A 22,560-nucleotide genomic window follows, 5' to 3' on the forward strand; every position below is an offset into this window, starting at 1 on the left:
TGTTGTTATTTTTTTTCTACAAAGGCTTCCTTGGGTATTGCTCAACTTTGCGTGATGGCTATGCAAAAAGAAGGCACGTCCGAGCAAGATGCCAAAGATAAAATCTGGATGGTTGATTCGAAAGGTTTAATCGTTATCGACAGACCCGAAGGCGGTGTTACTGGACACAAGAAACTCTTCGCCAAGAACCACCAACCGATCAAAGATTTATATTCGGCTGTACAGAAAGTCAAACCGTCCATTTTAATAGGTTAGATTATTGGGTTTTTTCGCTTCTCTGGTCCTCTAAGAGAGAAATTTCTACTCTAATTGATTCTGTTTGAGGGGAGGGAGGGGGAGGAATTAGTTTTATCGAATCATTTTTTCAAGTGTGTCGAATGAATAACGTGTTGACTTGTCGAGTTTGTAGATTTTCTTTCGAAATTTAAATTAGTTTACAGTTCAGGCAAAAAGTAATCCAGAAATCAAATACAGCCAAAAATGGGCCATTATTCTTGAAATTTTTGAAAAAGTGTCTTGCGACTCATCAAAATTGGTTAAAATTTCGCGAAAAAAATCAAAAATTCAAATTTTAAATTTTTTGAGCCCTCTTGAAGGGTTTCGAGCTTAAATATGGGATCTTAATTTTCAAGATTTTTGAAAAAATTCGATTGTGAACTTTGCGAGAAATTCCAATACTTCGATTAAAATGTTAAATGAGTATTTTTCGAGGAATTTTAGCTCAAAATTGGATCAAGAGTTTGGGGTTTTTGAAAAAGACATCATGAAACTTGACAAAATGGGTTAAAATTTCATTTAAAAAATCAAAAATTTCGATTGAAAATTTTCTTGAGCACTCTTGAAAAATTTTGAGCTTAAAGTTGGGTTACAATTTTGAGATTTTTTCGAAAATTTACCATCAATTAAAATAGGTTGGAATTTCTGGAAAAAATTCAAGTTCATTTTTTGAGCATTTTTGAAAAATTTAAGCTTCATATTTTGATTATTACAAATTGTTTTTTTGTAATTATGAGCATTTTTTAATTTTGAGTCAACATTTTTTTCAAAAATACTCGGAAGACGTTTTCATAAAAATATTGGTATTCCTACCGAAATTTTAACCTATTTTGATTGGTTGCATGATAATTTTTGTTGAACCTCGAAAATCATGACCAAATTTTGGGCTTGAAATTTTTCAAAAATGCTCCAAAAAAGTGTTGATAGGAAATTTAGAATTCTCGTCAAAATGTTAACCTATTTTGATAGGTCACGTGACACCTTTTCGAATAATCTCGAAAATTATGACCCAAGTTTTGGGGGTAGAAATTTTTCAAAATTACTCGAAGAACATTTTCATCAAAATATTGAACTTCTGACGAAGTTTTAATCCATTTTGATAGGTCGTATGATATTATTTTCAAAAATCCCGAAAATCAAGACTCAATTTTGGGTTCAAAATTCTTCAGAAATTCTCGAGAAACATTTTCATCAAAAATTTGAATTTCTCGCGCTATTTTAATACTTTTGGAAAATTCGTATGGCATTTTTTCAAAAATCCTGAAAATCCTAATACAAGTTTTAGTTTAAAATGTTTCAAGAGTGCTAAAAATAAATTCAATAGAAATTTTTGATTTTTTAATAAAATTCTAACCCTTTTTGTAAATTTTATCATATTTTTTTTTTGGTTTAAAACCACAAAAATCATGAACTCAATTTTGGGCTCAAAATTCTTTTAAAATAATCCACGGAAATGTTGATGGTTTTTAGACTCCATTCTTCTATTATGCATCCACGAAAATCCGAAATTCGTGTTTTCCAACATTTTAAGCTCATGTCTACCAAAGTTCCTGAATTTTTTGGGCTGCAAAAAGGCCAGCCACTTTTATACTTTTTGCCAGTTGGACTGTAGACCATAAAATTTTATTTCCATTTTTTTTTCTTTTTTTGGTTAATGAGCCATTTTTTGTTTCATTTTATTTTTTGTTGGTGGCAAAAATGGTTTGAGTTTTAAAGACTTTTTAGATTTTTAAAATTATTTTTATCAAAAAAAATCAATGTTCTTCTTTTAATTTTTTTTTTTGCATTTTGAAAAGTAATTTCAACTTTTCTCAATTTTGATTTCTTGATTATTTTTTTATTTTAAATTTTTTTGTCACGTTAAATTATTTTTTGTATTTTTTTATGCTGCTTGTGGATTCTTTCATTGTTTGATTTTTGTCTCTTTCTTGTTGTTAATATCAATTGAGCATCCAAAATCAAAAATTTAGTCGAAGAAACGTGATTATTTGAAGAGAAAACTCGTAAAAATCTGAATATTATTATCAATTATTAAAAATTTGTGAAGATGTGAAATATTCTATTGCCAAAAATTAAAACTCTCCGAATTGAGAATTGTTCCTCCCTTTTTGAATCATCCATTTCAATTCTTTACTTTGTTCAGCTGCTGATTTCCGTGTTTAAAACGATTCAAATATTTTTAAATAATTTCTATGAATTATGTTCCTTTTGAAATCGTTGCTAACCTGACAATTTTGTCAATTTACAGGAGCTTCTGCTATCGGCGGCGCCTTCACACGAGAAATCATCACCGAAATGGGTAAAAACAACAAAAGCCCAGTCATTTTCGCCTTAAGTAATCCGACTTCGAAAGCCGAATGCACAGCCGAACAAGCCTACAACTACACTGACGTGAGTATCTCATATTTTTCCAATATCTATTATTCCATCAACAACTCGTCGATATCCGTATTCTAATTTCAAACTGTAAATTATTTATTCACAGGGTAGAGCCATCTTCGCCAGTGGTTCACCATTCGATACGGTCGTATACCAGGGTAAACGATTCGAACCTGGTCAAGGTAACAACGCTTACGTATTCCCTGGAGTCGGTCTGGGTGTCATTTGCGCCGGAGCTTCGACCATTAGCGACGAACTGTTTTTGATGAGCGCTCAAGTAATTAACCCGAAACTCTCAAGTCAAGCTAGTTAATTAAACGAAGAAAATCGTACGCTAATTAATTTTTTTTCATACGTGTTTTCACAGACTTTAGCCGATTTAGTTCAAGAAAGTGACCTCGAGGTTGGTAGATTATACCCTCCTCTACAAAGCATCACTCAATGTTCCGTTAAAATTGCCACTAACGTTATGAAAGCTGCGTATCAAACTGGTGAGAATTTCAAAACACTGCTATTGATTGAAATTTTTAGCTAGGTATATTTTTGTTACTCGATTGACTCGGTGTTTTTTTCCTCAGGCGTTGCTACTACATTCCCTGAACCTTGCGATTACGAAGAATACGTCAAATGCCAGATGTATTCTACGGATTACGAGTCAACTGTTCCGCCCACGTACTCATACCCAAAAAACTAATAAGTAAGTTATTCATTTTCACATTATTATGGCTCGTATGGTGGTATGGCTACGCTTTTTAACAATTTTTTTTTCTAATTCTATATTTCTGTTATTTTTTAACAGGCTCAAAGCTGTAAATCTACACGCAATATTATTTTACAAAGATTACCGATAACATATTCGACCAAATTTACCTCATGTTGTATTTTCGTTCATGTTTTTCATTTTGTGAATCAACGATTAACACTAATGTATCTTTTGTTTTCTAATAATAACGTTGATTTTTATGTAATCGATTTTTTCCCCTCTCCTGATACGAAAATTTTCCGAATTTATAAAACAAAATTGCCATCGCAATAATCGTACTTAGTTTGAAAAGCAAATACCTATTGTTGTGTTGTTTTATTTTAAATTATTCCAAGGTGTTGTATATTATTTAAAAAACGAATAAAAAACCATTATTGTTATTTTATAAAAATGACATACATAATATTATAGATCCTACGTGTGATAATGTAAACTATCTGTATATTTGTTTTTCTTTTCTTTTTTCTGTGTTCGTTGGTATTAATAAAATGGTTTGATAATATCGCCAAGTGATTATTTTATTCGTTCGCCGAGTGAATAAATCAATAACGTGATTATAATTTATTTATACATTAACAATGAGTATATTTTGAAACATAAAAACGTGCTTAGAGCGGTAATTTTTTCCAACTAAAACAGCAACAAAGTAGAAAACAAAAAAAAAATTCAACAAGTAACGAGAAAAATTGATTTACACACAACCCTACGGATACCTTAACTATTCTAGTAATTGAAGACTTTTTTTTTTTACGAGCATATAAGACCTTTTCCAAAAGCTGTTATAACGATATGTGAATTTCATTTTCATCGTGATGCAGATTGTCGTTTTATAGTTTGAAGATGAATGTAGAATGTAGAGATCATCGGAAATCGTGATGGTGCGAAGATGTAACCAATAAATGAGTGAGATGTTTAATAAGATTTAGACTTAGTTCTTGAAAAGTGCAGTATGGTACAAAATTTACAATAGAATGGAGTTTAAAATGATGTAAGATGAATGGAAGAGGAGAACAGAATGATGAAGATTGAAGATGCTTAGAATTAGAACAGTTTGAATTGAAAATTTTCAGAAGATTACGTTGAATTGATGAACGAAACGTGTATGAAAAGATGTGGTGACGATGAAAATCTTTATAATTGATTTATAATTAATAATTTATCATTCCTAATTACGTGTAATTAATTAATTTTCATTAAAAAAATAACGAGATTACTTTTATCAAAATAAAAACGAAAAAAAAGATGTTTTTGTTATCAGTGTGGTAACATTACGATTCCGAAATATTTTTACATGTTCTAGTTTCAGATTTTCAAACCTGTTGAATGATTTCTTTTTGAAACAATTTTCCATCATTTTAAATTATCTTTTATCGAAACAAAATTCAATCTTAGCTTAAAAATGATCAACTTCAATTTAAAAGTACAAAAAAAATGATTTTTGTAGTTTTTTTCGAAAATCAAAATGCAAATTTTAATCCCTGATGTTTCAGGTTGGGAACACTGCAACGCAACAAAAAAGCAAAAACGTGCAGAAATTTTTGTTTTTCATTTCCCTTCTGATTTTTTCGCGTTATGCTGCTTTATTCGCGTAATTCTGCTGTTTTAACTAATTTTTCGGGTTATTAATTGACTTTTATCGATTCTATATAGTTTCTTTTAACATTTTATCGAACGTTTCGAACTCCAAGTGTCTTAAACTGTCTCGCAACAAGTGTTTCATGATCCTCTACTTCGACGGATTCTAGAGCCACATGGTGTCGTAAGTATCTTCTGCCATTTTACTATCAATATCTATATTCATTAGTAATAAATGTTCAGAGTACGTAACTTCACTCTATAAAATTCGATATGTGATTAGAGTTGGTCGATTCAGTATTTCGTTTGAGAGAAAAGAACGTATCGATGAAGGCACACAGTATCTTCAACGATCGAAGATACTGCGAGTAAAAACGACGATTACGATTAAAAAAGTGAAAAATGAGAACGTGTAAGCTGAAAATGCACGGTCGTTAACGCTCAAATTTACCTAGATAAACATTCAATACGAGAAATAACACAAGTTAAGTAATATAAAGGTAACAATAATCGAGTATAAAACGAATACTAAACTCTAAAACACCGGATGCGAATACTTGGAATCGACCAAACTGAACTTGGAACCGGCGAATGCCAACATACTGTATAATATAAGCTCTAACGAGGAACTTTCGAATTCCTGTAACAAAAATTATGCATTTGTTTCAGATCCAAAGGATTATTTTCGAACTAAGAAGCTATCGTTGGAAGCTTATAGCTTGAAGATTCAACTCGTATTTCGTATCGATATTGGCTTCGTTTCTATTCAAGGTAAATATATCTACACCCTTAATGATTAATTTTGCATCGTTAATATACCAAAATATGTTATTATGTATGTATTTTTCAATTCTGTCTCACTCTCATCGTAAGAATAAGGGTATTACCGTAGTCTAATTTGACCAGTACGGTTTCAATCGACAATATGAGTAATTTTCCATTCGACGTTGTTGCAAATAAGCTAAAAATACCAACCCTGGTTTCGATTCCTCCGGTTTTTTCATCTCTGAATAGTAATTTCAAAGAGCTTATTCCATCGTCCGAAGACCCCTTTAGTTGCGAATACCGATATTTCCAAATACACTCGTTGGATTGCGTATCGTAAAGGCTATAACCGTAATTCCAATCTATTCGAAATTCCGCCGGCGTACGTGGTTTGCCCGCCATAACGTTGTATTTTACTGTCTGAAATGAGAGAAAAAGGTTTTACCAAAGAGCGAAACAAAATATCAACTTTTTAGCTACTCGCTCGACTTATTTTTATAGTCTGATCTTCGCCGAAGCGACTCATCTTACCCCTAGTCTTCTCACTGTCGCGCATAAAGCCGAATTCCAAGCTGATTCCATTTTCAATAATTCTTGCCTCGTTTCGACCGATAAATATTTTACTACGCTTCCTACAGCCGTGAATAATAGACAATGTTGCCTTTCGTCGTAAACGTCTGTTTCCTTAATTATCTTTAATTGTGATTCGTAAGTTTTGAACGTGGAATCGCATTCGCTCCAATCTTCCGGTTTCAGCTGCGAATACAGAAGATAATGGCGTTGGTGAATGGATTATTAATTTATTTCAGCGAGCTTACTAGCTTATAGTGTTTGGAATTTTACGAGTTGGATTGTAGAGGTACTTAGAAATGGATTGAGTTTACTGGAAACAGATTACGTTGGAGTTGGAATTGCTTACGATGTGCTTTTTGTTTTTGTGGTATATCGGAAGACGAAATCGACCTGATAACGGTGAGATAAGCGAGTTGTGAGTGAGTTTGGGGAGCTATTTTTAGAAGCATGATTCATCATTCGTGTTCTCAGTTCTGAGAATTCTACGTGCAACGTTTGTGTTTAGATTAGCATTTTGAAATTCATTGGTAGTTGTTAGATAACGTTTCTTTTCTTTGTGAAATAATTGAATATTGAAAACTTGCTTAGAATTTAGTCGGTTTAAAAACGCAATTCTCTGTATTAAGTAACTTTGATTGAGATTTGATTTATTGCAGTCTAAAAAGATACTTATTTTGAACGTTCAGTAATTCATTATTTTGTTTGTAAAATTATTTGATTTATGATTTCAGTTCAATCGTTCGTAAACGACTCGCTGGAAAATTGATTCGTAGATTTGCGAACGATTTACTCAGTATTTGTTTTTTGATCAAATCCAAGTTCACTCTTAGTGAAAGATTCATTGATCAACTGAAAACTGATTCATTTTTTTACTAAAGCAGATTCTGAACGATGTAATGAAATTTTTACCAATCATTCGCGAACGATTTAACCCGGTTTTGAATCATCGATTTGAGAACGAATTGCTCAGTGTTCAATTCAATCGTTTGAGAATAATTTGATGAAATTTCGGTTACTCTTTGATGGTCAACTCTTGATTTGATTAATTTTGTCGCAAAAATCGTTTTTCGAGTAACTTCTGCGACAAATTTGATCAATTTTTGGTTCGATTGTTCGTAATGTCGATTTAATAAACAATAACTGAAATCAGTAGTTCGTGAACGATTCTAGAGATGTTTGATTCAGTCGTTTCTGAATGATTTGTTTCGTTTCAAATTTCTAACATACCGATTTGAATGATTTATTTACTGGTTTGATCAATCTTTCGTGAACGAATCTGTCCCTATATTATTAGTTCAATTCAATCAGTTTTAGAAATTTTCGTCGATGAATATTCGCTCATTTCGGGGTTCATCATTCGCAAACGATTCAGAAATTGTAAGTTGATCATTCGTGAATTCATTCATTTAAAAATTGATTCGTTCGATCGTGAACGATTTGTTGAATTTTGTTTCGGATTTAGAATTTTGTATCAATTCAGTCGTTCAAAAATGATTCATACAATGGTTTGTTGTTCAATCAATTGCAAATAGTTCGTTTGAAATTGTGTTGATTCATTTAAGATACTGATTCGTTCATTCAGGGAATCAAATATTTGACCATTCGTTAATGATTCTTTCACGTATCCCTTTGTTCTCGTACGACTTGGTGAAATTTTTATGAATAGTTCGTGAATGATTTTTTTTGACGTTCGCGAACGATTCGACTAATTTTTGATTCAATTGTTTTGAAAATCACCTACGTACCCAATTCAGTAATTATTCATGTCATGTTGTGAGTTGTTAGTTTGAAATTTGAATATTTTCAGTGCAACTGTTGCGAATGATCAAATCGCGATTTGATCAATCGTTCGCGAACATTCTTTCATTATGAATTGTATGTATGGTTCGCGAATGATTCAGAAAATTGTCAATTCGATCATTCGTGAATGACATATCCAAGAATTGATTCGTTTGCTCGAGAATGCTTTGCTGAATTTATTCAAAATTCGGATCAATTCAAGAATGATTTGCTCGTGAATTTAATTTGTCGTTCGAGGACGACCGGATGATTTAATAATTCGTTCTCAAATGACTCATTCAATGGTTATTTGAAAACATTTTTTTCTACATTTAGTTCAATCAGTCGCAAATTCTTCGTTTGAAATGGTTGTGTTCAGTCATTTGCGAAAGAGTTGTTCATTGCGCGTTTTGTAGTTCGCGAACGATTCAAAAAATCGTTGATTGATCATTTGTGCGATATCATGAATGATTCTTTCAAAAAGAGACTGGTGCCTCTATTCTGATATGACTTGGTGAATTTTCGATGAATCGTTCTAGAATGATTTGACCAATAATTTCTTATTCAAATATTTGTAGTATTGATTCATTGAAGAAATGATTCGATTGTTCGTGAACGATTCTGTCAATATTTGGTTGAGTCATTTGCGAGTGATTGGTTCCAATGTCTAATCTACGAATGGTCGATTCACGATTTTATAAATCATTCGCGAACGATTCTCTCGAAATATTGATTCAATCATGTACAATCGTTTACGATTTATGCTTGCTTGTGAGTTTGTGTTTGAAATATTTCGTTGACAAATGTTTGTTCGTTAAGGATTTGGTCGTTCGCGAACGATACAGAAAATCGTAATTTCGTTCTTTCGGTAGTGATTTACCTATTCAGAAATTCATTCGTTTGATATACCCTATTTTCGACATGCCAAATCGATTGGAAACGGTTTCAACCCGTTTTGAGCAGTTCTGGAGGCTCCAGCAGATTTTTAAAACTCGACATTCCCACAAAATTCCATCAAATTGGAGTTGTAAAGCTGAAATTTATTTTAAAAACTAATTTCAATACGCTACGAAGTACTTGCAGGTGAATTTCAAGTCGTTTTGCAGCCTCCAGCGACTTTATGAAAATTCCTGAAGCCTCCAGCAGATTTTTGAAACTTTAAATTTTCACAAAATTTCATCAAATGGAAATGGAAAGCTGAAATTTACTCTACACTCCAATTTCAACACCCTCTGAAGACGACTTGAGGTGGGTTCAAGTCATTTTAGAGCCTCCAGCGACTTTTTTGAAAATTACTGGAGCCTCCAGTAGATTTTTGAAACTTGAGATTTCCCCAAAATTTCATCAAACTGAGATGGAGAGTCGAAATTCATTCTGCAAACTAATTTCAATACGCTACGAAGTTGACTGCTGGTGGATTTCAAGCCGTTTTGGAGCCTCCAGCGACTTTTTGAAAGTTTGTATGGAGTTTTTTGGAAAATTGAAATTTCCTAAAAGTAGCAGGAAGCTTCAAAACCATTTGAAACCACCATGTAGTCTGTGAAGTAAATTTCAGCTTTCCATCTACATTTGATGAAATTTTGTGAAAATTTAAAGTTTCAAAAATCTGCTGGAGGCTTCAGGAATTTTCAAAAAGTCGCTGGAGGCTCCAAAACAAATTGAAATTCACCTGCAAGTACTTCGTAGCGTATTGAAATTAGTTTTTTAAATAAATTTCAGCTTTACAACTCCAATTTGATGGAATTTTGTGGGAATGTCGAGTTTTAAAAATCTGCTGGATCCTCCAGAACTGCTCAAAACGGGTTGAAACCGTTTCCAATCGATTTGGCATGTCGAAAATAGGGTATATCTTAAATTTCAGCTTTCTTGGTCAATTTGGTAAAATTTTGATTTTTCCCTCATAGTCATTTTTGGCCTAATTGTACCTAATATAAGTTGGATTTTTAAAAATTCACCAAAAATCGAAAAAAGCACTTAAGCTCTTGAAATTTTGACAGGTGATAAATTTTTGCATGATTTTGCTTGAAATATGTTTCCATATTGCCTTCTGATTTCGAATCTTGACCGAGAGTTTAGTAACCCGCTGTGGTGGGGGAATGGGAGGGGAGGGAGGTCCAAAGCTATAAAACCTTAAAATATTACTATTTTCCTAATTTTTGAACATTTTTGTTTCTCATCGACTTTTTTAGCTCCAAAACTGGTAAATGGAAAATTGTATGTCTCTAATTTTTCTCAAGTGCAAAATTTCCTACAGTTCAAGAATTTTTTATTTATTGATTAAAAGAAATACTATGATTTGGGACATTGAAGATTTGGAATGGCCTGAGGAAGGAAATTTAAAATTTCACTGGTGAAAAACAAAGTTGAAGCGAAAATCAAATGTTTGGTTGTGAGAACATATTTTCAACAAGCAGAAAATACCCGTCCTTCGGACGAGTGAAGATTTGTTCTTTTTTGGTTGTATTCGTAAGTTGGTAGTTGTCGTCGATTTCGACGTATTTGTTGTTGATTTGTGATGTCCGCTCATATGTAACAGACACCAAACACATGCGTATGCTTTTGTCTTCTGGGAACCTTTTTTTTATAGCACAAAAACCACCCTTCATTGCTGTTAGTTGAGTCATCACCGAGACGTATTTGTTGTCGATTTCAACGTATTTATAGTTGATTTGTGATGTCCGATGGTATGTAACAAACACCAAACTATCACCAAACACATACCTAGGCTCATCCTAGGCTTTTGTATCTGAGAACCTTTTTTTTTATAGTCGAAAACAGCCCTTCATTTCTGTTACTTGCGTCATCAAATTTAGTCATCACCATTGCACTCCATGTTCGTGTTCCTTTTAGGTTTGTTTTTCAGTATTTAAAAATAGCCCGTACAGATGTGACTCCATGTATAAGACCAACGTACTCGTATTTCGTGTGTATTGAAAAAAATGTTTAAAATATGTACCTAGTTGAAGTTAGCAATTTTATTTTTTAATTTTGCGCTCGTGCCTATCACAAACAGCATATTTTCAAGTTTATTTTTTTGTAATTTTTCATAGTTGGTCATAGTGTAGTGTGAAATACGGTTGTGAATTCAAATTCCTCCCTCCCTTCCCTTCCCTTCCTTCCCTCCCAACTCACTGTACATCCCGAATGAATATTCACTGTTTTCAAATTATTCGTTTAACCCTTTGGAGGTTCTCTAGGTTTTCGGGTTAGAAAATTGAAGTGCCTTAATAAGTGTGATAGGGTAACTCGCCCAATTAGCCAAACCACAAAAAAGTCGAGCTTTTGATGAAAAGTTTTATAGGAAAATGAAAGTTTCCAAAAAACACAAATGTGACATTTCCTAAAAAAAAATTGAATGTATGCAGAATTTTTTTTGAAAAAATGAACCAAAAACATGTGTCAAAAACATTGAACAAAAGCACTCTTTCAAGAAATGAAATAAAAATTGAATTGGAAAAAAATAAAAATACAAGGTTGAAAAAAAGTCATCTGGCAGTTCACAAATTCAGCGAGAATCAAATCTTGTTGGCAAAAATGCCTTTGTTTAAAGCATGAAGAGAAGAAAAATCTATGCCGCTAAGAGAGGATTTTTTATCAAGTCATAAAATCTTTTCGGAAATCGAGCCGAAATATAGGACAAAATTTAGCAAAATTGCGAGCTTTCTGGTAGGAGGTAACTAATTATAAAAACATTTTCGCCTTTATTCACGACATGTAGCATAGAATTTTCTTTCATTTTGGGAAAAAATGAGTATTTTATCACTTATTGGAGTATAGGAATATGAAGATGAAGATGAAGAGAAATAGTAAAAATAGTAAATAAAAATCCAAATTCATCTACGAGTTCAGTCTTTCATTTCGTTTACGCTCTGGATTTGTGTTTTTGTTCACTATTTCTCTTCATCTTCATCTTCATATTCCTATACTCCAATAAGTGATAAAATACTCATTTTTTCCCAAAATGAAAGAAAATTCTATGCTACATCTCGTGAATAAAGGCGAAAATGTTTTCATAATTAGTTACCCCCTGCCAGAAAGCTCGCAATTTTGCTAAATTTTGTCCCATATTTCGGCTCGATTTCCGAAAAGATTTTATGACTTGATAAAAAATCCTCCCTTAGCGGCATAGATTTTTCTTCTCTTCATGCTTTAAACATAGGCATTTTTGCCAACAAGATTTGATTCTCGCTGAATTTGTGAACTGCCAGATGACTTTTTTTCAACCTTGTATTTTTATTTTTTTCCAATTCAATTTTTATTTCATTTCTTGAAAGAGTGCTTTTGTTCAATGTTTTTGACACATGTGTTTGGTTCATTTTTTCAAAAAAAATTCTGCATACATTCAATTTTTTTTTAGGAAATGTCACATTTGTGTTTTTTGGAAACTTTCATTTTCCTATAAAACTTTTCATCAAAAGCTCGACTTTTTTGTGGTTTGGCCAATTGGGCGAGGTACCCTATCACACTCATTAAGGCACTTCAATTTTCTAACGCGAAAACCTAGAGAACCTCCAAAGGGTTAATTTTTCAATTTGAAAAAAAGTTTCGAATCACGAACATTTTTGTCGTCGTGATTTATTCTATTCTCCCCTCTCCTCCCCTCCCATTTGTCTCAAGACCCTGATACTGCAGAAATATGATTGAAAAACTTCGATATTTCGGTCTGAAAAATTCTTAGCGATAATTACAACAGCCAAACTTTGGTATAGCTGGCTCGAGAAATCTAAGAAATCTTCTGAATTCGATCAGGTTGTCAGTTATTATGAATCGTCGAGGAATCTCGTTGAACAATCATTCGACCAGAAAAGCACATCAAAAAGCAATTCCAACCTGTCCTGATAAATCAACATTGTTACCTTTTTCTTTCCTCTCTTTGATCGAAGTAAAATGTATTCTATCTATGTAGCTCGAATTGCATAATCAATTGGAAATTTTAATATCGTCTTCGAATCGAATAACGTATTTGAATACCCCCCCCCCACCCCCTCCCTCTGAATGAAAACCCTCCCGAACAAATTGAACGATAGAGTGGAAAAAGGATGGAAACCCCGATGGAAATATTTTGTTTGCGTAAATTGTTTAATTTCTCTTCGCAAGATCCGCGCTCACTTTAGTGGTTTTATTAAAACCAAGTACTACGTACTAACGTACGAGAAGGGATGAACTGACGTCATTGTGCGCAATTCTTCATCCATTATTTTCTATTACGTAAGTAGATATACACAATCTACGTGTACGTAGGGTATAAGAAATTCAAATATTGCTCGTCTTGCTCTCGAACCCTTCGCCTCTCCTCCTCCTCCTCCTCCTCCTCCTTATACCCGCTTAGCGTTCGGTTCGAGAAATGGAAACCTTATTCGTACATATCTAATTCGTAACTACGTATACAATAAACAACAAGAGCGAAATGTAAAATTACACGAACCGGCGGTGTAATGAAGAAATAGACTTCAGCTCCTTTGATAGCGAAGAAACGTAATTCGTAGGCATTCCATATGTTAATTTTGGCCGCTTGTTGTCTCATGCCTTCGTTCACCCAGCCCATAAATTCTATCCTTTCAGCAGCCGAGCAGTACCGATTGTACATTCTAATCTGAAAACATTTTGCAAAATTACATAAGATTGCAGAGGCAGAGTGAGAGAGGCTGTAACAAGAGATGTGTGTGTGTGCTGATGTAACATTACACTCTATGTAGGGGTGGGCTGAGTGAGCTAACTCGGCCGCAAGGTGTACTCGAGGTTCGGTTTTCTCATTAAAGAGCTTTACACATACAATATCGTGCTTCGTGCACCTCGAAAGCTATACGACTAGGTACGAGAAAGGCAGGCAAGCTTTAAAAGGCTGTACGACATTCGACATTGCTGCAGCCTTTTTGAAAGGTAGAGAGAAACTCAGCTCGGTGTGAAATTACCGCACGAATGAAAAATAATTCGACAAATCGCGCTTTCGCGAAAAGAAAAGCTTTACAATACGATAAAAGTAATGAATTTTTCGTACACGACTCTGACGACTCTGACGACGACGATTACGACTCTGACTGGAGGAGCTTTTGCTGCTTTTTTTTTCACGCGTCATTTGCATTTCGCCGACTTATTTATTTTTCATTCGATGTAAAGTTATTTTTCTCGTATGTAGCGAATTTTTATTATAGATGAAGGTTTTATTTTTTTTGTTGCGAAACTCGTATATAGAGAGACCTTTTCCTCCGAGGTATTAATATTCGAGTTGGCAATTCCGCCAGGGCCAGATGCGCACGTGGTTCTTCTGGGTTATGTTTTATGTGTTTCAAACAGGTAACCTCGTTTCGTCTCTTTTTCGTTTGCAATTGCGCCGCCCGATAGAAACTCTATCATGGGTGGAAAATGAATGCAAATTTTTTAATTTTTTTTTTGGAAATGAATGCCTTATCTATCGAAACAAAGTGAAATCCGTCAAGCGTACGATTACGTATGCGATGCGATGTGTCGAGTTATCGCAATCGTATACTCACGATGTATTTTCGCACTGGCTTGAGAAGAGGTGTATTGATGGAAGAGATGGAGTTTAACACCTACGCCCACGTGTCGTTCTATCTTTTTTGAGTCGAAAAAATTACTTTTTCGACGAGACGATTGAGATGGGGTGGGTGGGATGGCTTTTTGCGAGAGTATTTTCAAACGTCTCGTTTACGCACCGGTGAAGAAAATTATTAAAATTTACTCGTGTGGGAGTGTTCACGGTTCGTTTTTGCTGTTTTTCAATCGTTAGCGAAAATAGATCGTGTTTTGTTGGGATACTCGTGTTACAGCAAGAACTGAAAAAAGTTGAATTTTCAAAGAAGGTCTTTACGAAAACATTTATATACTATTCATGAAAACGTTGGAAAGTCGTTTTTGAAACATGTCTTTTGAAATTTGGAAATTTTTGGAAAATACTCAAAAGTCTTGCTTTTTTACCTAAAAATTGAAAACAAGCTTGTTTCTTTGACAAGAATTGCGAGAAAGTATTTTTTTGGCCAATATTTTCTAGAAATTCTTTTTTTCTAAAATTATCAAAATTTTGCTTTTTATCCAGAAGTTGATAAAAAAATTTGCTTTATAAGAAAATCATTGAAGAGTCTCACCTTTTTTTCGATAAATTGTTCAAAACTTTTTTCCACCCAGAAATTGCAAATTATTGCTAAAGATTGTTTTTTTTTACCAAAAGTTCATCTCCTTTTTTGCCAAAAATTGTAAAAAAATTCTCGCTTTTGCAAAAATTAACGTAAATTTGTCGTTTCCTTGCAAAAAAATTCTGAAATGTATTCATTTTTTTTCAAAAATTACCCAAAAGTTTCGCTTTTTTGCATGAAAAGATGTACGAGTAGTAGGTCCTCTCACTTTTTCATCAACAAATTGAAAAAAAGTCTCGCTTCAGTTTTTCTATGCTAATAATTGGCAAAATGTCCTAGTTTTTGTTAAAATTGTCAAAGTCTTCCTTTTGCTAAAAATTTATAAAAATTCTAGTCAAATTTTTTTTCGCAAAAATTTACAAAAATTCTCGTATTTTAGCCAAATTGCAAAATCCAATTTTTTTTAAGCAGGTTGTCATTATTATGAAGTTTTGTTTTTTTTTCTACCGTTGCAAAAAAACTCGTGATTTCCAAAAATGGATAATTATCTACTTTTTGTTAAAATTGTCAAATTATTCCAATAATTTTCAAAAAGTCCTGCTTTTTTGTAATTGCAGGCATCTTACTGGGTCACTTTTATAGTGACTTAGTCACTTTTTTCACGAAAAGTCACTTTTGGTTACTTTTTTCATCAAAAACTCACTATTGATCACTTTTCTTCCTAAAAAGTCACTTTTTTGAATTTTTTTTCGTTTTTTAAACCAAAAAAAAAAAAACGTTTTTAATTCAAATTATCTTTTTTTTACTCATTTTTGAAGGGTTTTATGCGAATTTTCTTTATTAAACAATTTCAGAATATTAAAAACACAAATTTTTACTTTTCGAAACATCAATTTTCAAAAGCTTTTGCCCTCGCTTCGCTCGGGTTTATTTTCTTTTCTTAAATGAAGATGAAAATTTATTTTTTTAAAAATCAAGTACTAAAGCCAAAAAACGAATTTCTCACAAAAAAACATCGTTTTTATGCCTCTCAAAATACAAATTTTCAAGAGCTTTCGCCCTCGATTAGGTCTGTCTTTTTTCATTTTCAAAATCAATTTCCTTCAAAAAAACATCATTCAAATTCTAAAATTTTAAAAATAAAAAAATGAGCTAAGTACTCGTTTTCACATTTTAAAAAAAAACGGATTTTCCAGTGGGGTCAGACTGGAGAATAAAGTAATAGTTTTTAGGTGAGATATTGAACGTTTTTTTGCTTCTGTTTTTCGATTTTTTACTCTCCTGAACGCTGGAATTTAAAAATAATTGGTCACTTTTTTGGTCACTTTTTTCACTGATGAAAGTCACTGAAGTCACTTTTTTTTAGAAAAATTTGGGTACGATGATGCCTGTAATTGTCAGTCTTGTTTTTGGCCAAAATTGTCAAAAATTTTTGTTTTTCTACAAGTTTTCAAAAAATTTTTGCTTTTTTTGAAAATTGCTGAAAATTGTGATTTTTTTTGGTAAAAAATTCCAAAACCCCTTTTTTACCAAAATTTGTCCAAAGTCTGCTTTCTTACTCGAATTGGCTCTCTTTTTGCTAATATTGAAAAAACTCGTATAATTTCCAAAAATGAATAAGTACATACTTTTTGTTAAAATTGTCAAATTATTTCCATAATTTTCAAGAAGTCCTGCTTTTTTCTTAAAATTGTCAGTCTTGTTTTTGGCCAAAATTGTCAAAAATTTTTGTTTTTCTAAAAGTTTTCATAAAATTTTTCTTTTTTTGAAAATTGCAATTTTTTTTTTTGGTAAAAAACTCCAAAACCCTCTTTTTACCTAAAGGGTATTCCCAGTTAAGATAGGTGAAATGGCCCTGTTCCCAGATTTGGAAAATCATGATGGATTATTGTTGGGTACCTCCAATAAAAATTTTCGAGCGGAATTTCCGCCCCCCAACCCACCCCCCTTGGTCAGTATAGCCAAAAAACGCGTTTTTTGCGCGAAAAATTCGGTATCCATGAGTGGTGGGGGTAAAATTCTGGTACCACGCGGAATGTGTAGGGAAAGCCTGGGCCTTCCAACACGATTTTTTTCAAAAATTTTTATCATAGTGGTGGGGGTAAAATTGACAAAAGAAAACTTTGAAGCGCCACAGCTCCGAACTGAAGGGTACTACACAAGAACTGTTTTCGCCAAAATGTGTCTTTTTACAAGTACTTTCTTCCTACTAATCCATGAAATTGAAATTTTGTCTGAAAAAGGCTCATATTTGCAAAAAACTCTGAAAAATACGCGTTTTTCGCGTTTTTTTGCAAAATTATGCGAAATATGCGAAAAATGTATGGAACAAGAAATGTTGAGCGTCGACTTTTACCCTAGAAAACGTGTTCAAAAGATTGTCAAAACGCTCATCTACTGAGCTAAGCGCACGCACACATCACATTTTTGCAGCAAAGTCATGAGATGAGGTATTATGGCACCTGCAGTCCTGCACTGTGCACTATCTGATAATTGTCACGTTGGTCATGTCGCTACATAGTATGGGGCGAAAAATCGCTACTACAAACTTGTCAAAAATTCCTGCTTTTGCCAAAATTATCAAAAAAGTCACATTTTTGTGAAAATTATAAAAAAATTCTAACTTCTGTCGAAATTATCAAAAAAGCACTGTTTTTGGTCATAATTGTCGAAAAATACATACATTTTCTTCTAAATGACGTTATCAAAAAATCCTGATATTTTTTGTAAAAATGAACAAAAAAACCTGTTGTCCAAAATTTCAAAAATTCCAATTTTTTGCCATAATTATGACTTTTTGTAAAAATTGCCAAAAAAGTACATGTTTTATGCCAAAATGTTCAAAAAACCTTATCGCCAGAATTGTAAAAAAAGTCTCATTTTCGCCAAAATTGTAAAAAAAATTATTAAAAAATCCCAACTTTTGTCCAAATTTCCAAAAAAGTCCCGTTTTTTGCCAAAATTGTTGAAAAAATACCTTTTTTTGACGTTATCAAGAAAGTCCTAATATTTTTTGTAGAAATGACCAAAAAACTTTGTTAGTAGCCAAAATTTCAAAATTTCTTTCTTTTTGCCAAAATGATCCTAAGAAGTCGGTGTTATATTTTTTGCCAGAATTGTCTGCAAAGTTCTGTTCTTCCCTAAATTGTCAAAAAAATCTCGTTTGCGTCAGAATCGTAAATAAGTTCCTTTTTTGTCAAAATTATAAAAAAAAACTTATCTGTTGTAAAAATTTAAAAGAAAACTCCTGCTTTTCGCCGAAATGTTCAAAAAATCTTGTTGCCTAAATTGGCAAGAATTCTTGATTTTCCCAAAATTATCCTAAAGAAATCCTGTTTTTTGCCAAACCATTGTCAAAATTCAATTTTTTCTCAGTTATTTCAAAATAAATAGGTAAATTACATGCCTATAGGTAAGTATTGTGAAAAAAACTTCTGCTTTTAGCCAACATTTTCAAAACTACAGCTTTTTGTCAAAATTGTCTGCAAGTTCCACTTTTTTGACAAAATATTGTGGGCAAAGGCCTTTTTCTGATGAATTATCCAAATTCTATTTTATGCCAAATTGGTTAATAAAATCTTGTGTTAGCCAAAATAGATTGAAAGTACAGTTTTTGAAAAAATTGTCAAAAAGTTCTAACGTTTGCCAGAATGTGTCTCAAAAGTGCTGCTTTTTCCATTTTTAAAATCAATACACAACATACTTTTTTTCAGAATATCTAGTGCATAAATGGGTAAAGGATCTTCAAAAATGCTGAAAAATTGATTTTTCAGACGATTTGTCCCTCATGATGGGTCAAGATTTTGAATTTTGGTAAGATTTGTTGAACATGTACGTATGGTACTTATTGGATTTGAAAAAGATTTTGTTAAAATTTTTGAAAATTGAAATTGGAATCGAAATTTGTATTTTCTGCAAATACTGATTTTGAGTTAGATTTCTGAACAATTTTTGGATAATTTGCCCATTCTATGGCAACTTTATGTAAGTTTGACTTGCGATATTTTCATTTTGAAGGATTTTTTTATTGTGGAAATGTGTTTAAAATGAGAAGACCGTGAAAATTATAACTGAATCGCTCTGATCTCAATTTGAATTTTTTTGGTATTTTTTTATTCACGGAGTTCATGATTACAATTTGAGGTAATTTCAGTAGATGAGCGTTTTGACAACCTTTTGAACACGTTTTCTAGGGTAAAAGTCGACGCTCAACATTTTTTGTTCTATACATTTTTCGCATATTTCGCATAATTTTGCAAAAAAACGCGAAAAACGCGTATTTTTCAGAGTTTTTTGCAAATATGAGCCTTTTTCAGACAAAATTTCAATTTTATGGATTAGTAGGAAGAAAGTACTTGTAAAAAGACACATTTTGGCGAAAACAGTTCTTGTGTAGTACCCTTCAGTTCGGAGCTGTGGCGCTTCAAAGTTTTCTTTTGTCAATTTTACCCCCACCACTATGATAAAAATTTTTGAAAAAAATCGTGTTGGAAGGCCCAGGCTTTCCCTACACATTTGACATTCCGCGTGGTACCAGAATTTTACCCCCACCACTCATGGATACCGAATTTTTCGCGCAAAAAACGCGTTTTTTGGCTATACTGACCAAGGGGGGTGGGTTGGGGGGCGGAAATTCCGCTCGAAAATTTTTATTGGAGGTACCCAACAATAATCCATCATGATTTTCCAAATCTGGGAACAGGGCCATTTCACCTATCTTAACCGGGAATACCCTTTGTCCAAAGTCTGCTTTCTTACTCGAATTGGCTCTTTTTTTGCTAACATTGTTTTCCCCTAAAATTCGTTTTCTGTCAGAAATTTCAAAATTTCTCGTTTGGATTGCAAATCAATTTGTTATGTATGTTTTTTTTTTGGGGGGGGGGTTAATTTTTTTATGCATTTTAATGTTTCGCTCTAATTCTGTCACCTTTTCGTTTACTTTTTCTAGTTTTTATGGTTTTACCTACTAAAATTACTTGTGTTGACTTTTGGCGAATTTTTGATAATCAAAGAGCCCAAATGGGTGGGGGAGGGGGAGCGGGAATTTTATCAAAGTGACCTAGGAGGTTGAAATGTTGTTCTATTCTTCACCATCGAGACTGTTTTTCGACAACAATTTCGAAAAAATTACTAGCCAAAAGTTCTGCTTTTCTTAAAATTGTTCGAAGCCTTAATTTTTGATAAGAATTCTCGCTTTTTAGCAGAACAGCCCAAACTTTTTTTTCAATAGTATGAATCAAAAATCTCTTTTTTACCAGTAATCGAAATTGTCAATCATTGCCTTGTGCCTAAAATTGTCAAAGAATCTTGCGTTTCAAAAATTGAAAAAAATTTTGCATTTTTGCGAATGGCTAAAATTTGTTGTTCGCTCGCAAAAAATTCCAAAAGTCTCACTATCCGTCAAAAATGGTCCAAGTATCGCTTTTTGGATAAAAATTGTGAATAAGTATCGTTTTCGTTTTTTTTGCCAATTCGTCATCATTACCAAAAAATCCTGCTTTATGATGAAAATGTCAAAGGTAGGTAGGTATGTTTTTTGCTATAAAATTTGCTCAAAATCTTGCTTTTCAAAATAATTTCAAAAATTTCCTTTTTTTTTAAGTTCTGAAGTTTTATATTTTTTTGATTAGGTTTTGTCCAAAAGTCTCGCTTTTTGTCAAAAATTAACTTTTTTTCTATCATTTTTCACTTTTTTTCAAAAATTACGAAGTTTTATATATTTTTTGGATCAAATATTGTCCTAAAGTCTCTTTCTCGAAAATTGACATTTTTTTTCTAAAAATTGCTAAAAAGCTTACTGTGTTGTGAAAAATTTCAAAAAAAATGCTTTTTTACAAAAATTTAATCCTGTTTTTTAAATAGTTTTTTCTCGCATGAAAATGTTTCGTTACTTTTTTTGTTACTTTTTCGAGCTTTCTCGGTTACTGAATTTACTTTTTTTGTCGGAAATTGAATACGATCCCTGTTTTTGCTCAAAATCAGATTTCAAAGAAGAGAAAAAATCGTCTCGATTTGTTCTAATGTTGCCGTCACGTTCAATTAATCATTTTAATATACGTACACAATTTCCTTAATGTACACTGTACGTACACATCCATCGATATAAAGCATGAAAACGACCGTACGAGTGTAGAATTTCCTCGTAAATTTCTAATACGTCGAAATTCGTATATAAACTTGAAAATTACCTCTTTGGAGTCTCGACAAAAAGCAATATATTTCATACGTAACGTATTAGTACGTAGTACTTCTCGTGGCGAAAAAAAAAAAAAAAAAAACACGAGAAAAATCTTAAACAGGAAAAAATGTGGCTCGACCTTTCAATTTAGAGATTAACCGAGGATCGAGGGGGAGGAAAGCTGTTTTTCGCGCAGCAATAAGTTATCCGTGAAGGGAAAAAATTAAATCCCGACGTAGGAAATGAATTTCGGGGCGCGCGAAAATGTCAATTCATTTTTCACTCGATTCGCCTCGTACGGTTAATTTTTCTTTCGACAACGTCGTCGCTATTCAACGTCACTTTGCCGCCGGTTTGCCTATGCCCGCTGTTAGGTAAAAGGGTAAACAGAGTAAAAAAAAATATGTGCAATCTTACCTCTAGTTGTAATAAAGCTGAGATATTATCGGAAATATATTTCAGCCATTGCGATAAAATGGCTGGCGTTTCGCAATAAATAATTCCGGATTTAACGCCGTTCAAACCATATACTTCGAAGCCATTCGGTCGAAGTTTATCAGTTCCGTGAATGTATCTTGTCACGTATCCCATGCTAAGTGGTACTGCGAACAGAACAGAAAGCATCCGCCTTGCGTTATAATGTCGCTCGCTATATATGTACGAGTATTTTCCTATCTATCTCTGTGTGTATATTTTTTCGCATACTCGATACTCTACTCGTGTATCCGGCGAGAAATACTCGTATACTAGCGTATACCTACATCGTTCGAACTTCGAATGAAGCGATGAAAAATATTTACCTACTGTAACGTCGACCCATTTTTTGCTCAAAGTTAGAGTCATTGAATTGGTAACTGAGTTCGTCGTCGAGTTTTCTGTTTGATTTTTCAATTCGTCTTCCGATTTTTCTACACAAACATATCGTTTTAGTTATCATCTCTTGGATATTTTCGACGAGAAGTTTCCCGTTTCACACCCCAACTAAAATATGTTGTAATCGTAATTACCATCTTTTTTAAGAAATGGTGTAGCTGCTCTGTAATATTTCACCGTGAGCATAATCAGATCGCCGGCATTTCGAAGGATATTGACAGCTTCGTCGTGGGTACAATGTACGATCATCTCTCCATTTACTGCCAAAAAAAGAAAAAAAAATGAAAAGGGAAATGGCTGTAGAGTGT

General features: G+C 33.0%; 3 protein-coding genes across 16 annotated transcripts in view; 2 read left to right on the forward strand and 1 right to left on the reverse strand.

Annotated features, from left to right (window-relative positions):
* LOC135847734 (NADP-dependent malic enzyme-like) overlaps window positions 1-3,922 on the forward strand; it is a 64,284-nt gene extending 60,362 nt beyond the window's left edge. For all 3 annotated transcript variants that reach the window (XM_065367410.1, XM_065367411.1, XM_065367413.1), the window contains 6 exons: window positions 25-250; window positions 2,525-2,667; window positions 2,762-2,932; window positions 3,023-3,146; window positions 3,234-3,352; window positions 3,455-3,922. In XM_065367410.1, the coding sequence (XP_065223482.1) occupies window positions 25-250; window positions 2,525-2,667; window positions 2,762-2,932; window positions 3,023-3,146; window positions 3,234-3,349 (780 nt within the window). In that variant the 3' untranslated portion in view covers window positions 3,350-3,352; window positions 3,455-3,922. The remainder of the gene's footprint in view (window positions 1-24; window positions 251-2,524; window positions 2,668-2,761; window positions 2,933-3,022; window positions 3,147-3,233; window positions 3,353-3,454) is intronic.
* A 42-nt stretch (window positions 3,923-3,964) lies between these two features.
* The window catches only part of Syn2 (Syntrophin-like 2), a 38,411-nt gene continuing 19,815 nt past the window's right edge, over window positions 3,965-22,560 (reverse strand). The window contains exons 5-12 of one of the 2 annotated variants that reach the window (XM_065367443.1): window positions 22,387-22,512; window positions 22,180-22,287; window positions 21,797-21,981; window positions 13,536-13,703; window positions 6,290-6,514; window positions 5,969-6,178; window positions 5,528-5,633; window positions 3,965-5,444 (exon numbers count right to left, since the gene is read on the reverse strand). In XM_065367443.1, coding sequence (XP_065223515.1) covers window positions 5,529-5,633; window positions 5,969-6,178; window positions 6,290-6,514; window positions 13,536-13,703; window positions 21,797-21,981; window positions 22,180-22,287; window positions 22,387-22,512 — 1,127 coding nt within the window. In that variant the 3' untranslated portion in view covers window positions 3,965-5,444; window position 5,528. Of the gene's footprint in view, window positions 5,634-5,968; window positions 6,179-6,289; window positions 6,515-13,535; window positions 13,704-21,796; window positions 21,982-22,179; window positions 22,288-22,386; window positions 22,513-22,560 lie in introns of both variants that reach the window. The other variant, XM_065367442.1, reaches the window with a different exon arrangement.
* LOC135847730 (uncharacterized) overlaps window positions 5,037-22,560 on the forward strand; it is a 151,895-nt gene continuing 134,371 nt past the window's right edge. For all 11 annotated transcript variants that reach the window (XR_010559223.1, XR_010559222.1, XM_065367398.1 and 8 more), the window contains exons 1-2: window positions 5,037-5,177; window positions 5,663-5,764. The gene's annotated coding sequence lies outside the window, so the exon portion shown is untranslated. The remainder of the gene's footprint in view (window positions 5,178-5,662; window positions 5,765-22,560) is intronic.

The sequence above is a fragment of the Planococcus citri genome, chromosome 5, assembly GCF_950023065.1.
Source record: "Planococcus citri chromosome 5, ihPlaCitr1.1, whole genome shotgun sequence".
NCBI lineage: Eukaryota > Metazoa > Arthropoda > Insecta > Hemiptera > Pseudococcidae > Planococcus > Planococcus citri.